Source organism: Streptopelia decaocto (assembly GCF_964273445.1).
Source record: "Streptopelia decaocto genome assembly, chromosome: 5".
Taxonomy (NCBI): domain Eukaryota; kingdom Metazoa; phylum Chordata; class Aves; order Columbiformes; family Columbidae; genus Streptopelia; species Streptopelia decaocto.
In genome coordinates this window covers 20241941-20257807 of record NC_138659.1, presented here as the reverse complement: position 1 = coordinate 20257807, position 15867 = coordinate 20241941, and the positions used below count along the sequence as shown (strand labels likewise).

Below are 15867 nucleotides of genomic sequence, written 5' to 3'. Positions count from 1 at the left end.
ATGTGGCCTTCAAACCACCCATTTGTAACTGTATAATACTGCTCTGTAACCACAATTTGAGTATCACTGAATCCAAAGACTGCTAAATTATTCAGCACTAATTATAAAGCATATTACCTATCATGTTGTTCAGTCAGCCAAGTCTAACAGGTATATTGAGCTATTGTATGAACCACATGATTAAGTGCTCAAGTTGTTTTTGCCATACTCCTAGTGGGACGTAGGCATTTCAGACTTCCATTACCTAGTTTGAACTTGCACAGAAGCCAATAATATAGAGGTTAAGTGGACATCATTTTAAAGAAGTTTTTCTTCATAGTATTTGCTTTATAGTGACTGTCTGTACCAGTATGGACTTCTGTTATTACTCCATACTTAAATACAGTAGGAATAGACAAAAAAGCTTTGATTATTTAGCAATAGTTGGTTTTTTTGCACTGTACATTTCTATATGTGCTTTTGTAAAATCAAATACAGTCTTCCACTCCACTCTGAATAGCTGGACACTGTGGAAGAGATGTGTCCTATTAAAAAGACATGACAATCTTCTTTGATGGACAGTCAGATAATTCTTGAAGCTATGCTAATGGGCAACACAGTGTTTTAGAAACCTACCAGATTGAAAATTACCATGGCTAAGAGAAAAAAGATAAGGGGGTTTTGTGCATCTTTCTCAATTAGTAAATAATGCATGAAACATTATCATTAAGCTATTTAACTGATAATTTGATCACAAAGTTTTAGACCAGATATATTAAGGACAAAAGAGTTTTAAACTGCAGTGTAAGCCCATCCTGTTATATCCAAAAATCTTACTGTCATAAGATATTACTAACCAGTAATAGCTTGATCAAAAACAGTTTTCACTGTAACTCTTTTCAATATATAAACACAAAAATATTATAATTCTGTCCTTTAATAGAGAAATCCAGACCCACATAGTTTTCATTTAAGTCATTACAAAACCTCACATTCATTTTTCAATAACTTTAGAATTGCGTTTCTACACTGCTCATGTCTAACCTCATCAAGGGTTAGTATGTGCATGACTGTGACTTTTTTAGGACTGTGATGAATAGTCTATGTAAAGAGCTGTCCATCAGTTAATCATCACATTGGTGCTCTCTTCTGCTCACTTCACTTGATTTTTACAGAAATCAGGTTGAAATTTTTGACTTGTACCTGAAGGAACTCAGTTGCCAGGACTCATGGCATCAATACTTTGCATGAGCCTCCACAGAAATTACTCAAGAGCTATCCACCAGCAAGACAAGGAAACCCTTACCACAGAAGTAGGGACCACAGGTGCAGAAGACGGACCTCCCTTGGGAACCAGTCGGAAAGAGCAACCATTTGCAGAAGCCACAACCATCATGTCCCACCTGCCTCCGTCACTGTTGCAAGGCATTATGTGTATCTGTGGACAATAAAACCATAGGACAAGTTAAATTTAATTAGTTGTGTTAACTACCAGAAGAGAACCTCATGCCACTTGCATATATCTCACCGATTGAGAGGAAGCACCAGCCAAGTACAGCTCACAGTGATCACCCTGTCCTGCATGGGATGGCTTGGTGGCTCACCCTCAGCAGCATGGTGTAGGAGCCCACCCAGACTGCAGTGTTCCAGTTTCCTCACACCATGAGTCTTCCTGAAATTTTTTCCAACACAAAATTTCTATGGTCCCATAATATGAAATCCCATTATCTGATTTCATACTCAGCTAATATAAATCTACCCCACTGTTGCCTAGGGCAAGCTGTAGAGCTTTGCATTTCTGTTATGTTCATCTCCTCACTCATTGCACATACCTCAGCAATTACCAGGAAGCAGAAGGAGCAGAGTGTCCCAACACATGGGCACACATGGAAGCAGAGGACCACTCCAGCACCAGACATGCCCTCACCTACATTCCACATGGCCTGGGCACAGCCAGGAGACACAAATGGCCCATCAGCAGCCCAGGCACAAGTAGTGGAGAAAGAGGAGCCATAAAGGGAGCCCCATCAGGAGCAGCAGGAGATATGGTTACAGCACAAACCCACCCAAGAAAAAAGGCAAAATGAAAGACCCAGCCTGAGCTTAAATAGTGCCTGGGCCAGGGTCCAGGTGAGGCTGGTGAGAGTTCTTAGCACCTGATGCCCAGAAGGGACTGGTCAGGGATGTTAAGGGATGCCGGGACCCTCCTTGCTCTCACATGTTTCTCAGGCTTTTTGCTATCCCCAGATTTCATTTGTGGTCCAAAAATCTGAATGCAATAATCGAAAACCACACACATGTACACAAAGAATTGGGGGGGGGGGGGTGTTCTCAGTACCCTGATTCCCCCTTTCACCACCAAAATTATTTGATTTCTCAGTTTTTTGATGCTCACGTTCCCTCTATGATCACCGCAATAGCTGAGACCATCTGTCCATGATAAGGGACTTACTTGCGCTGGCTTTGCCTTGCCTGGGGATGGATGACACCTTTCAACTGCAGTGTTGGAGACATCTCCATTTTTCTATTACACCCCAAAATGGCTCCCATTCTAAATTCATGGATAGTCCAAAATGATCCGAATGTGAGATAGGTGAAATCTGTTATCAGACAACAAAATGTAAGGTAGAGACACCCAAGGCTGTTGCTATTGATAGCAGAAGCTATTCCCAGTTGAGGAAACCCTCCATATCTTCACCACAACTTCCTTGCCAGAGCTCCTGCAGGGCAACAGAACAGCTGTAATTGCAGCTCAGACAAAAATGCACCAACGTGAGCTGAGCATGAAGCTAGAGATAATACCCTCTGCTGCCCTTTTCAAGGAGCTTTCCCAGGACAGTTGCCAATGAGAGAAAGGGGTGCTGCATCCCTGGGAATTTCAGTTTCTCAAACACAAATATGCGTCTGGTGTATAAAGAAACCCAGGTTTTCTTAGAACATCTGCTGTATTGTTCAGCCAGACCTCAGCATGATGGGGTTCCAGTGTTATGTACCTCATGACATTGCAAAAGCTATAAATGGGAAAGCAATTATATTGCCAGATACCTGCTGATACAAGAGGAAAACACCAATATTGAGATTCTGAAATAACAAAACCACACTTAGGTCAGTGCCAGTAGAGCTGCCTTAAGGTACTGTTAATGCCAGAATGATCAAGTGGTCAAAAGGACCTCAGCAAGGTTGCCAAGTCAAAGATAGCTTCAGAAGCATAATATTACTCACTACGATTAAGTGGACTTGTCTCCCTAAAAAGTGGGTAGAGATATTTCAGAGGAAACATAACTCCATTTGCCTCATAAAGTAAATTGGAAAGCATTTTCAAAAACTAACTAGAGTAACTAAAAAGAGAGAATGTTCTGCTAGGAATTAAGTGCCTTTGCCAAATGAACCAATGCATTTGGTGCTACAAATATTAAAAAGCTTTACTATTATACATTTTCAGTTCATGCTATTGAAGAGAGGCATGATCTCATGATCTGAGAGCTACTCTGAGTGCCAAGAATGATTTCATGTGATCTACCAAAAGGCTTTGGAAGAAACAGTACAATATAGTCAGGGATTACAGAGTTCATAATGCAAAAGCATTTATCTCTAATTCTGCATCTATATGTAAATTTGGGATAGGATCCCGTACCTCATGGAGGTGTTGTCATGAAGATTAATTAGCTAGGTCTGTGTTCTGCAAGGCAAAGTGCCAGATCTTCAGAGGCTTAAGTATCTTTTCAGTATCGGAACTTTAACGGCTCACTTGCATTGAGTTTGTTGGAGGATCAGGTCCATAATCTGCAGTGTACTTTCAATTTTAAAAGTGCAAGAAGTTGTTAAGCATTATTCTTTATTTTTGACCAGTCAGATCCTCCCTGATTTAATATTTTTAAGTCTCCCCAGAAGTTATTGATTTAAACATGCTCTTATTTTCTTTTTGTTGTTTTTTGGAGGATGTACACTCTTCAGCCCACAGCTCAGAGTTCGAAGTGCTTGTCTGGCCATCCTCTCACTTGGGAGTTCTGTGAAAGAGCATCAAATCTTCCACTGAGATTTTAGTACTTTTATTTCTTAACTTAAATCACTTTAACTTAAAATGCTGTCATTGCAGTGATGAAAGGCTATTGATGGTAAAATGTTCTTGTCTACAGCCATCCCTGTCTTGATCACAATAATTCTGCAGACATTGACCAAGATACTCTTAAACCAGCTAATAAATGTAGTGAGTTTGATAACATCAATTACCACGCGACAGGTTCTGTGCCTTGCCAGTCCTGCACCACGCTAACTGTTTGCCCTTAGTAGGACAATACCTAATTTCTCCCAATTGATGGTTTCATAATCTGGCTCTGTTGTGGTAAACATGTAATCCTGGTTAGAAACCATGTGCAAAATGTAAGCACTAGGGCAATTGCTGCTGTTAGCTATTTCTGTCTAATTAGTCATCTACAATGTATGGCACAGTACGAAATGAACTACTTCTAATGACCTCTTGGAAAGGAAAACAGAAATACTCTATTATTTCCAAAAGTATTACTTGAATGCAGTAATTAACTGCACAGCCTCACTCCAAACGTGAGTCAGGTTGTATTTATTTCTTGTCTTGTGCACCTAAGCTAACTGCCTCGAGGCAATGGTATAAAAATTGGTTGCTGTGACTCGCTTCTCAAAAATTTATTTTTCTCCTTCTTAAAATCTTGGCCTGCCTGACCTCAGCAACCTTCACAAGTTTGAAAATGCAAGTTATAATCCTCTGTAGGGAATTAGTCAGGTGTCTATTACAGCCTGTAGCCTATGATCCATCTTCCAATATTCACGTTGCAGAAAAGTTAAGCCCCTCTGTCTTTGTTTCTGAGTAAAATAGTCCATGAGGTGTTAGTGTGGACAGGAAGTGAACTGAAAGAAACAACATCTTCAATCAAGCCCTAAGCCTGTGTGGATGCCACTGAGGAGCCATCCTGATGAGAGATGGCAGTGCTTGGACTTCAACCCTTGAACGGCAGCTGCAGCACCCCTGCTGGCTCCCCTGCTGATGTTCAAAGCTCATCCTACTGCTAGACCTCTGCTTTTAACCACTTTAGGGTCACTGTCCTATCCATCAGTGAGTTGCCCTGAAGATGCACTTGGCAAGACATGCTCCTTCCCAATGGGAGCAAGGCCAGCCCCAGAGCCCCATCCCAGGCAACACCACCTGCAGAGCACCTCAGACGCCACTATAAAAGTTCAAGCTGGCTGGCACAAACAGACATCATTGTGTGCTGAAACAAACTAAATCCAGCTAATTGAGGGGAAACCCTACTGGAACCATCCAGCAGCTTCTCAGGTAACTCTGCTTTATCCAGCTGGGGCTGAGCATGATACTGCCACGTGCCCTTGCTGTGCCTGCAAAACAGGTACCTCTTCCTAAAGCCAAAACTTTTAGACTATGTCAGTAGTTTTGGTAATATTTTTAATTCCTTGAGTGGCCTAAAACAAAATAAATAGCAACTTAATTTGCCTGCCTCCTGCCTGCAAGGACCTATTTAATGTCAACCTCCAATTACTGTACAGGAAAATAGTGGGTTTCTTTTAGATGGTTGTGGTGTTGGGAAAGCCTCAGCTACCTTTTACACTAATTGGCAGTAAAGTGTTTAGAAGTATTTATTAGTGTTTAATTATTTAGAGATCTCCTAATGGCTTAAATATCATTTTGAAAAGTTATAAATATTTTCCACCTTGTCCAGCTGAAGAGCTACTACTTGGAAGGCTTAAATTAAGATCTGTTTATGGCTGCCTGCTGGTCACAAAATTACTTACAGCTGCTAATGCTCTGGTCCTTTAGATGTCCCCAACACAGAATGGGCTTAGTTTTCACAAACTGGGGAAAGCTTCTCTTTGTTGTATTCATTTTCCTGAGACAGAGGTCTTAAAGAGGATTACCACAGAGATCAAGACATTGAGATATGTAACTAATCCCAGTTAAATTAATTGTTTTCATACTAACATGTACTAAAGGACGTTCATGCAGGGTAACATCCCTTTACACTATTTTGGTAATGTAAGTATCATTTAACGTGCAAATTTCTTTCCTACTCCCTGTGTTAGAATTCAGGATATTATTTTATCAGTTTATATCAGCTTAGATTGTTTTTTCTCCTAATTTCCTCTGTAAGATACTGAACTCCACACAGGTTATTTTGGCATTATCAAATCATTCAAAACTCAAAAGAGAATTGCATGCTATAGAATTAGAAGAATAATTAAATTAATTTGGGAGGATATGCCTGAAGGTTTATATTAGGATTCTCATCTGCAGTGATATTCTTACCTCAGTGTTTTAGTGGTAGGTTGTGCCACTGATGTTACCAATGGTAAGAGTTTCAGGTACAGGTCAACACTGTGATTCTGACCCATTTCTCACTATATTCTGCCGTTAATTGGACTAACATTATCTTTCCCAAAAAGCTTTGTGCCAACAGAGGTATAGACTACCATTCAGTAGCACATTAGGGCTGATTTTTAGTGTTCACTGCACCATTCTTTTAAGGTACCTTGTTGCTACCAGTTCGCATGATCTTACTGCATTCCCACTAGCTTGTTTTTTTTGAGAGCCCCAGCTCCCAGTGTTCCCTGATTATATTGGTACCTCAGCTTTTGCTAAAAAGGAAAAGGTGAAAAAAAATGGAGCAAAAGAAATCAAGTCATATACAGAAAGAAGCAATACTTCTCACACAATCTGTGTTACCCACTGGAAGTCATAAAACAAGCCTCCTCCAGCATCTGGGGACTGGCAGATCAGAGCAGCTTTAGTTTTCAACACGGAAAATCACAACAGGCTTGGTGGCTGCTTATAGAGTAGGAAACCAAAGCCATCCCTCAGCAGTGCTTAATGCACCTGTCTGCCTGCCCAGGAGTATTTATTTGCTGTGTTCCGATACCCATGACCTCCCAGTGAAGTTGCTTTTGCCAAAATGATGACAGAAGCATATACATTATAGGTACACAGGCAGTTTCATGGTGACAGGCACAGAAGTGATCCCATTTTTCTAGTAAACTTCAGAAAGGTGTGATTTATGTAACTCTGAGCAAATTTACGTAACTTTTCTGGAAAACTGATATTTACCTATAGTCAAAGGCTCTGGAACCTTACAGATGTCACAATATGTGTATTTTCTCTAAGGAAAAAAAAAGGTTAGCAAATCTTGGAATTTGTGTCTGATATATTAAATGGAGTTTAAATAATTAAAAAAAAAAGTGTTTATTCTACTTGAAATTTATTTTTGATTTTCACTGTTTTATTCAAAAGGAAGGCATAGAAATAGCAACCGTGTGCTGGAAATCAGAGCTGTAACAGGGACTTACTATAGACACGTTTTACAGAGTATTTTCAGTTACAGCTGCAGGCTTTGAAGCAGTGTGCTGCTTCTCAAATAACCCTTTTTGTTGTCCTGTAGTTTTTCCTAACTTCAAGTCCCAATGAATCGTTGTCAGTTTTAGCGTTCAGCTGTATCAATGGGAAAGAGAGAGAAAGCAAATACTATTTTCCTGCCCAGGTAAGAGGAAGTTGCTGGTGGGGAGGCCCAAGTGAGTGCAGAGGCCTTTTGCTTGTGTTTGGTGGGAGTATGTCGAGGAGCAGAGCAGTGACTAAGGTGGAAAGTCACGTTTGAAACCCATTTCCCACACTGGATGGCACTGAATCACTTCATTGCTCTGAGGCCTGGAGATGGAGAGAAGCATAACTGTAATTATAAGAAAAGAAAAGAAAGAAGAAAAGAAAGAAGGAGAGGAGAGGAGAGAGAGGAGAGGAGAGGAGAGGAGAGGAGAGGAGAGGAGAGGAGAGGAGAGGAGAGGAGAGGAGAGGAGAGGAGAGGAGAGGAGAGGAGAGGAGAGGAGAGGAGAGGAGAGGAGAGGAGAGGAGAGGAGAGGAGAGGAGAGGAGAGGAGAGGAGAGGAGAGGAGAGGAGAGGAGAGGAGAGGAGAGGAGAGGAGAGAAGAGAAGAGGAGAGAAGAGAAGAGAAGAGAAGAGAAGAGAAGAGAAGAGAAGAGAAGAGAAGAGAAGAGAAGAGAAGAGAAGAGAAGAGAAGAGAAGAGAAGAGAAGAGAAGAGAAGAGAAGAGAAGAGAAGAGAAGAGAAGAGAAGAGAAGAGAAGAGAAGAGAAGAGAAGAGAAGAGAGAAAAGAAAAGAAAAGAAAAGAAAAGAAAAGAAAAGAAAAGAAAAGAAAAGAAAAGAAAAGAAAAGAAAAGAAAAGAAAAGAAAAGAAAAGAAAAAAGAAGAAAAGGTTGATTATCATACCAGGGCTTGTCCTATTTTCAGGGTAGGTTTCTGATTAATGACAATAATAGCTGCACTTATGCCCCTATCAAGCACTGCTAGGTACAGGCATGTGCATCCTTTTCCCCAGCAGTGCTGGCCGTCAGTGAAGAGAGGCGTAGCTTCTTCCACAATCCATGTGTAAGGCAGAGGGAAGGATACAGAGCAGTGGTTGCTCTCTGGAACAAACGCAGAATGAACAAGTAGCAAAATATTAATGTACTGTTGAAAGCTGAAATTTGATAGACGTGATTCAGTGCAGCCTACAGAGTCTGATATCTTGGCAACTGCTGCAAGATATCCCCAATCTACAGACAAAATAGCCTTTGTGAAGAAGCAGAAGATTGTAGTGTGCAAGTTAATGCATCAAAAGGCCAGGAAGAGAATAATTCACTTTCACTTTGCAATAGAAGACAAGCAACAGTAAAAGCTGCGTAGTATTGGCAAGCTTTTTGTGTTGCTGTTTTTAACGCAGCCTCCAGTTCAGAGCTCCAACCACCTCGGCAGTGTTCCAGCTGGAGCCACTGACATCTTCCACCTAATCAAGTGCGGGATTATCTTGTCCTGAAAAATCGGAGCCAATGTCTCATGAAAAGTCTTTCCTGAAGTACTTCACTACCCTGTAATAAGACAGCAGATGTCTAAATCAAGCCTCAGAGCTGGCAAAGCATTGTTTTACTAATGGCTTTTGGTGGTGAGCGTACATGTTTTAAGGGAAGCCAGTGCTAAGCTGGGAGCACAGTTAAGCATGATAAATTTCACGCCCAGTTGAAAGGAAACCTGAAAGTGTACTGGGTCCTGGTTCGTACTGAGTACACACAGGCTGCACTGCTGACCTTAAAACACTTGCCCTAAAAATTACTCCTTTTGTGAGTGGAGCTCTTGAGGAACATACTTGTTTTAAAAATAAATTTTCTTTGGCTGCTGCATCTTTCTAGGAAGAGTCGGAGTTACAGAGCTATTAGAGACATGCTTACTGTTCTAGGTCTTTTGTGACCCAATCACTGGTCTAAGTCGTTCAGAGTAAAACATACCAAGAAAAATGTTTATGTTACAGAAGCAAGGGTGCTGTATATGTATGTGTTTGTACATTTACTTCAACAGGTAAAATACCCAAGATAAATCTCAGTAAGAAAAAGGTATTCCTTGAAAGCATTTATGTTTTATTTCTTGGTTTCATGCTTGGAGAAAAAACAGCAGTTTTCATATGCCAGACGAGAAACATCTTTATGTGTCAGTCACCTGTACAGTGCCTCTTGTAACGCTGCTTTGCTCTTTTCCAGGGGAACCCCTACATGTGCAACAATGAATGTGATGCGAGTACCCAAGAACTGGCTCATCCTCCAGAACTGATGTTTGATCTTGAAGGAAGACATCCCTCCACATTTTGGCAGTCCACAACTTGGAAGGATTATCCAAAGCCTCTTCATGTTAATATTACACTTTCCTGGAACAAAACTATTGAGCTGACAGATAACATAGTTATCACTTTTGAATCTGGCCGTCCAGACCAAATGATCCTGGAGAAATCACTCGACTATGGACGAACATGGCAGCCCTACCAATACTATGCCACGGACTGCTTAGATGCTTTCCACATGGATCCAAAATCAGTGAGGGATTTATCGCAGCACACAGTCCTAGAAATCATTTGCACAGAGGAATACTCTACTGGGTACATGACAAATAGTAAAATAATCCACTTTGAAATCAAAGATCGATTTGCTTTTTTTGCTGGACCTCGGCTTCATAACATGGCTTCTCTTTATGGCCAGCTTGACACAACCAAGAAGTTAAGAGATTTCTTTACCATCACAGATCTGAGGATAAGACTGCTTAGGCCAGCAACTGGAGAAATATATGTAGATGAGCAACACCTGGCACGCTACTTTTATGCAATTTCAGACATAAGGGTATACGGAAGGTAAGAGATTATGTACCTTTAGAAACAGGCATATATGTTTGGTTTTAGAAGTTATTCAAAACCATGTATTTCCGCAAACATGACACTTTCTGCCAAGAAATGTTCATGGAAATCTGGCTCAGTTGAAGTCTGTTTCTGGTCACACACAAGTTTCTGGGTGTTCACTGCCACTAGCCTGGGGCCTTCAGCCCTAGATCTCACAAGCAGGATAGTATTAACCGTTTCCTGTGTTGGCTCAGGAATTCTCCCTGGCATTAGGAAATTTTCTGCATTTCTACAGCAGGAGCCTCATCTGGTGGCAGTTAACTGAAAAAAAAAAAAAAGAGGTTCTGGTTTATCATCTCATTTTTTTAGGCCTTTAATGCAAGCTGTGATTGATACAGCAGCCTTTGCACAGACCCTTCCCCCTAGGTCTGGCTATGAACTGCCTACAAAAAGGGAAGGCAGCAGAGAGTAGAGTCCATTCCAGGTACTTTAATTAGCTCTGAAATAAGTGAAGCTGAAGTAAAATGGAACAAAACAACAGTGTTTTGGAGAGACTGATCTGAATATAATAAATATGATTACTCAGCTGGGTTCAAGACAAATAGTCCCTCTGGGGCAAGCAGTGACTAGTATCAGGTGTCATAGTCCCAAAAATAATAACTGTGTAATGACATTCCTATCAGGAAGCTTTCTTCTCAACTCAAACTAGCAACTGACTGATGATCTCAAGCAGGAGGGTGATAACCTTTACATGTGTTTTGGATGCAAATCTGTTCAGAAGAAATACATGGGACCTTCTGTATTATCAATTGACTCACCTCTCTATTGCACCTTTTCCTTTTGCTGTTTCTTCTACAGAAAGTACACGTCTTCCTTTTTAAAAATACTTGGTTTTTTTTGTTTTTTTTTTTTAAGAAGCTAAGTATCAGAACAAACAAAAAGCTAATTTGGCTGGGAAGGACAGGGCGTTTTTTGCAGACATGGGACTGAGTGAAAAAAATAGAGACAGTTATTATATAAAACAGAGGTGACTATATTTTTATTTCTCCTGTAGTGAGTTTGACATTTTCTACCACCTTTATACAAGCCTTTCATATTCATAAGCATTTCCATATTGCAAAAATTGATACACGAATTCAAAATAGAATCAAATTACTGAGATGTAATCTTTTGAAAAATATTCCTCTAAAGGAATTCTTCCTATATAAAGGAAGAATTGATGCCATATACAGATTTAAATGCGTGTTTTTGCAGTGCTGATATATTCTAATGTAACAACAAAATACATTTCTTAGGACCATAGATTTATCATGTAGTTACAATCTTCTCTGTCCACACCAAATACATATGCGTACACACAGAATCACTAATTAAACATGTGAAAGCATAAGAGAACTATCAATGTTTTCAGAATTCTTATTGTAACTCTCATTAGTTACATTGTAAATTATTTTTCAGAAGTCTCTTGAGAGGGATAAGTGGATCATGGATAGCTTCAGATACTGTTTGACATAGTTTAGTAACATTAGCTTCAGTATATAAAAAAATAATATGTGTTCTATTCAATGTGTATCCTTCCTCCATTGCCTCCACATAGGTTAGCTCTACAGAGGATCTGAAGATCCTTCTGAAGATCCTACTCAGGATCTGAAGGTCCTTCTGCTTTAAGGAAAAGCTGTTCCCCATCTGAAAACCCATTTGGATCTTAGTCTGACTTTAATTAGGCTATCAGTACTTTATCAAAGAAAGCATCTGGAGGATTAAAAAAAAAAGTGCATAGCATGCAAATTAGAAATAGAAACCTTCCGAGCACATCTGGGACATGGCAATCTTGTGAGAAAACATCTATAAAAATGAAGCATGACTGTACAGAGAAGTTATCTGATGCTGATGCTTGTTGTCTAAATGCTGCAGTAATTGGACACATGCTTTAAAAGAAATATCTGATGTGTAATAGTGTCTCACTAGATTAGATTCATGTGAATTCTTATCACTTTTCTGCTAATGAGGAGAACAGCTCTTTAGGGATTTTGTGGCCTTTCCTTTCATACATAGTGAGCCCTTCTTGTTAAAGAATTTATGGCCTTGCTTACTGTTAAGTAGCTGTGGAGCTCCAGTACACAGCCCAATTACTTAGTTGTACCAAAGGTAACTTGCAATAGGCCCACTGTCACCCAGTTTGGGGTTTTTTTGGTTTAATACAAGAAACTTACAGGGCCCCCAAAAAGAGTCTCCAAATCAGGATCATTAGTCATGTGCACTGACATGCCCTGAGCATGAGGACGTGACAGAGGGGAGCAAGGGTTACCAGGGCATTTGTGCTGCCTTTTCTGATTCAGCTGAGCTTTCCAGCCCTTGCAGTTATTTTATGATGTTAACTGGAAGTTACAATTTATTTAATTTTTTTGCTACTAATGTTTCATATTCAGGGCTTTGAGACCTACATATTTATATACATTTAGTAAAGTTAGACTGGGCTGTTCCATGAGGACAGGATTCAAAGGAACATTACCAAGGAGCTTGTCACCTGGTGGATGAGTGATGCTAGCAGACACATTTTAAAGCTAGTCCTTTTACTGAAAAAAAGTAACCTGTAGGTTAAATATAGTTAAAATCACCAAAGGCAGCATAAAATGAAATTTGATTCACACTGTATTTTAAAGATCCATGACAGTGAAAAGTATCTATCTCAAAGCTGCCATATTTAATATGCAAGATGTTAGAGTGGTTAATACATCACAATAAATTATATATAGGACATTTGGCCTCTTAATATAGGGTTTGTTTTGTCATTGCTTTGCATTTTGGCATGAAATAAGCCTGATGGATGTTGCATCAGAGATGAAAGCCTGTGCACTCTCAATGAACACCTTACGTCCTCTATTACCACCTGTTTATTCATCTTCAGTTTAACACTTCTATTGTGTATTTCTTAAGATGATGAAAAAAAAGGAAACACGGCTGTTAACAATTTCAGCAACCCCATTGTGCACACATTATTCAAGAAACCTAATAATCCACATGAACTAATTCTGATTTACCGATGGTCTGCTTCACTAAATCTTGGTGATTTTTTCTAGTGAATAATGGGCGATGCAGTGTGCCAGTATCTTAATTAAAGAGAGCCTCTCTTAGTCTTGATCTCATTTTAATTTACAGGGTAATACTACAATAATATCACTAATGGAAGGTACATTAAAGGGCATCAAGTAGCATTAGCTGTATTAAATTATTGCACTTGTGTTAATTAACTGCTGAAGCAAGATGTTCCTAACGGCTAGAAAGGTCAACTAATGCATAAATAAAGTCTTCTGGGATGGGAAACCAAGAAAGAGCAGACATTCTCCCCTCATCTGGCCTTGCTGTGGAGAATCAGAGGGTGTGCTGTGCCATAACCTCAGGAAGGTTTCTCTGGTTTCCCTGCCTGCAGCTCTGCCTGTCTTCAATTCTATGTGAAGGACAGTCCTGGCAGTAAGCTGTGAGGCACCACTCCCTTTTTTAACATTTTGGGGTTTTTTTAAAGAAGTTCACTAAAATGCTGATAATAATTCCTTTGAAGCCAAGCAAAAGATTCCTAGCAAATTTGGTTCAGGCTGCTAAAGGTTTAATGGTGTTCATTCCAAAGTACTTTTGTTTTACTTGTTATATTGTCAATGATGTGTACATTCATACACTATAAATTAACTGTAATTCCAGTAAAAAAACATTGCTCCATTGGGTGACTGAATGGCTAACTGGCTGAAACAAAGGATCTTACTGCCTTTGGGTGATTATATTTTTATCTAAGAGCCACCAGTTTTCTTCTGACACCAGAATATCCAGCCTCTATACAATGTTACTGAACTTACTTTAACATTCTTCTCACCTTGAAGCTTCTGTATTTAAGCCCCAGGGTTTTCTGGCCCAGTCTCAGCTACAGTTGCAGTTGAAACAGAAATAGAAACCTCTAACGTTACCAAGTGAAAAGTATCCTCAGTTTTAACAGTTTTTTGCTCGCACATTTTCTCTTCTAAATTTAAATCCATCTTGGAATCTGACTAGATGACTCTGAAGGAAAGCATATTTACTACTAAAGAGGTTGGGTCTTTTTTGTTGTTTTATTCGGCCTGCCCCTCCTGCCAGCTGTGACCCCGAACAAGTGAGTGTGGCTGCAGTGGGTTTGGGGTAGGTGGGTGCCCGTCCTCTTGACAAGAGCTGAGCTGCACCCTGAGCCAGGTGTCACATGGCAGCTTTCAGTGGATGGTCATGCCAGGAAGGCTGGATGATACCAGATTTAATCCTCTTGCTAATTCTGCAGATCCATTCTATGGATGGATTGATTGGATTAAATCTGTATGTTATTCTGGCATACGCTTGACAACATTGTAATAATATCTCTCTGTAATTTACCCCAAAACAGAACTTTGCCCTAGGGAAGTGGTAATGTAGAAGTGCTTTAGTTTTATTTAGAATAGAAAATGTTTTCGTTAATGTTCAGTTCAGAACCAGACCATCAATATGAAGATATGTAGGTTTCAAGCTTTTAAGAATACAACAGAATACCATTCTAGTTTCTAGTATTTAGTTACTGTACTTGAATACTCTTTGTTTTATGAGAACACTTGCATTAGAAGCTGGTTCTCCTTTGAGATTTTCACTAGTATATGGAGGGAATCTAGCAGTTTCCCCAATTAAATTAAAAACTCCTTAGAGAATGGTAAAGAAAAAAAACATGTATGTGTTTAAGAGCATGTCAATTTATCTTTAACTCCCAAGTGCCATTAGCTTTTTAATATATCTACTGTAATATGTCACTAAGGAAAATAGTCCTTCATTTTCTAGGGTCATCAGGAATTGAAATAATTAAATGGTTACTGTGTTTATTCACACATGAGCACTCCCCAATGGTTCACTCAGTACAGGTGTCCTGGGTGGGTTTTACTCCTGCCCATGTTCAAATAATACTGGTTTCCACCCTCCATCCTGGTGGCACAAGTCCTGTACATTAGCTCAGAGTGGTCTCAGTCTTGTAGTGGCTGGAAGGGGAGCAGAATATTAGAGTCTGGACAGCTGACCAGGTGTCTAGTTCTGCTATACACTTTTAAAACTCATGGGTTTAAATCACCAGGTTTAACTCACCACCTTTGCTCTTTAGCATTCAATCATCTTTTCTTGGCCTGTTTTGCAAGATGTCAAGTATTTCCATACTGGTCTCCCCCAGCTGTCTTTCAAGGAAGCTCAGTATCATGCAGGATCAGTGTGTTTGAGGAGAGGCAGCAAGCCTTTCTGTAGTATAAATCACTCTGCCATTGAACATTAAAGGAATAGAGATGAAAATCCTGATGAAAGAAATGAGAAATTTTTTTCTGTATTACTTTTTATGCTGAAAAGCTATTCAAAGAGCCTTTCTGAATAAAGTGAGGGATTCCAATATCTTGCAGAAACTTTCTTTTCTTTAAGCGTTTCATTTCAAAAGAGTTCAATTTAATGCAAACACTGAAATAAGCTTAAGGATCTGATGGAACACATATACAAATGATTCGTGGCACAGGGATGTCCTTCAGGTTGAAGTTAAAGCTCAAGTGATACAATACACTATAATCTTAAAAGTTCAAAAATTTCCAACTATTTCACAAGTAACAGGAACTATCAACTTGTAGAGTTTTCTTTTTTATTTTTTTCCTTTCTTTTTAATTTAACATTCTGATCTCTTCCAAGGGTGCCAGT

At 39.6% G+C, this 15867-nt stretch overlaps 1 protein-coding gene across 6 annotated transcripts in view; it reads left to right on the top strand.

Annotated features, from left to right (window-relative positions):
* The window catches only part of NTNG1 (netrin G1), a gene marked incomplete at its 5' end in the record, with an annotated part of 155018 nt that overhangs the window by 51828 nt on the left and 87323 nt on the right, over positions 1-15867 (top strand). For all 6 annotated transcript variants that reach the window (XM_082053814.1, XM_082053811.1, XM_082053809.1 and 3 more), the window contains one exon: positions 9536-10176. In XM_082053814.1, coding sequence (XP_081909940.1) covers positions 9536-10176 — 641 coding nt within the window. The remainder of the gene's footprint in view (positions 1-9535; positions 10177-15867) is intronic.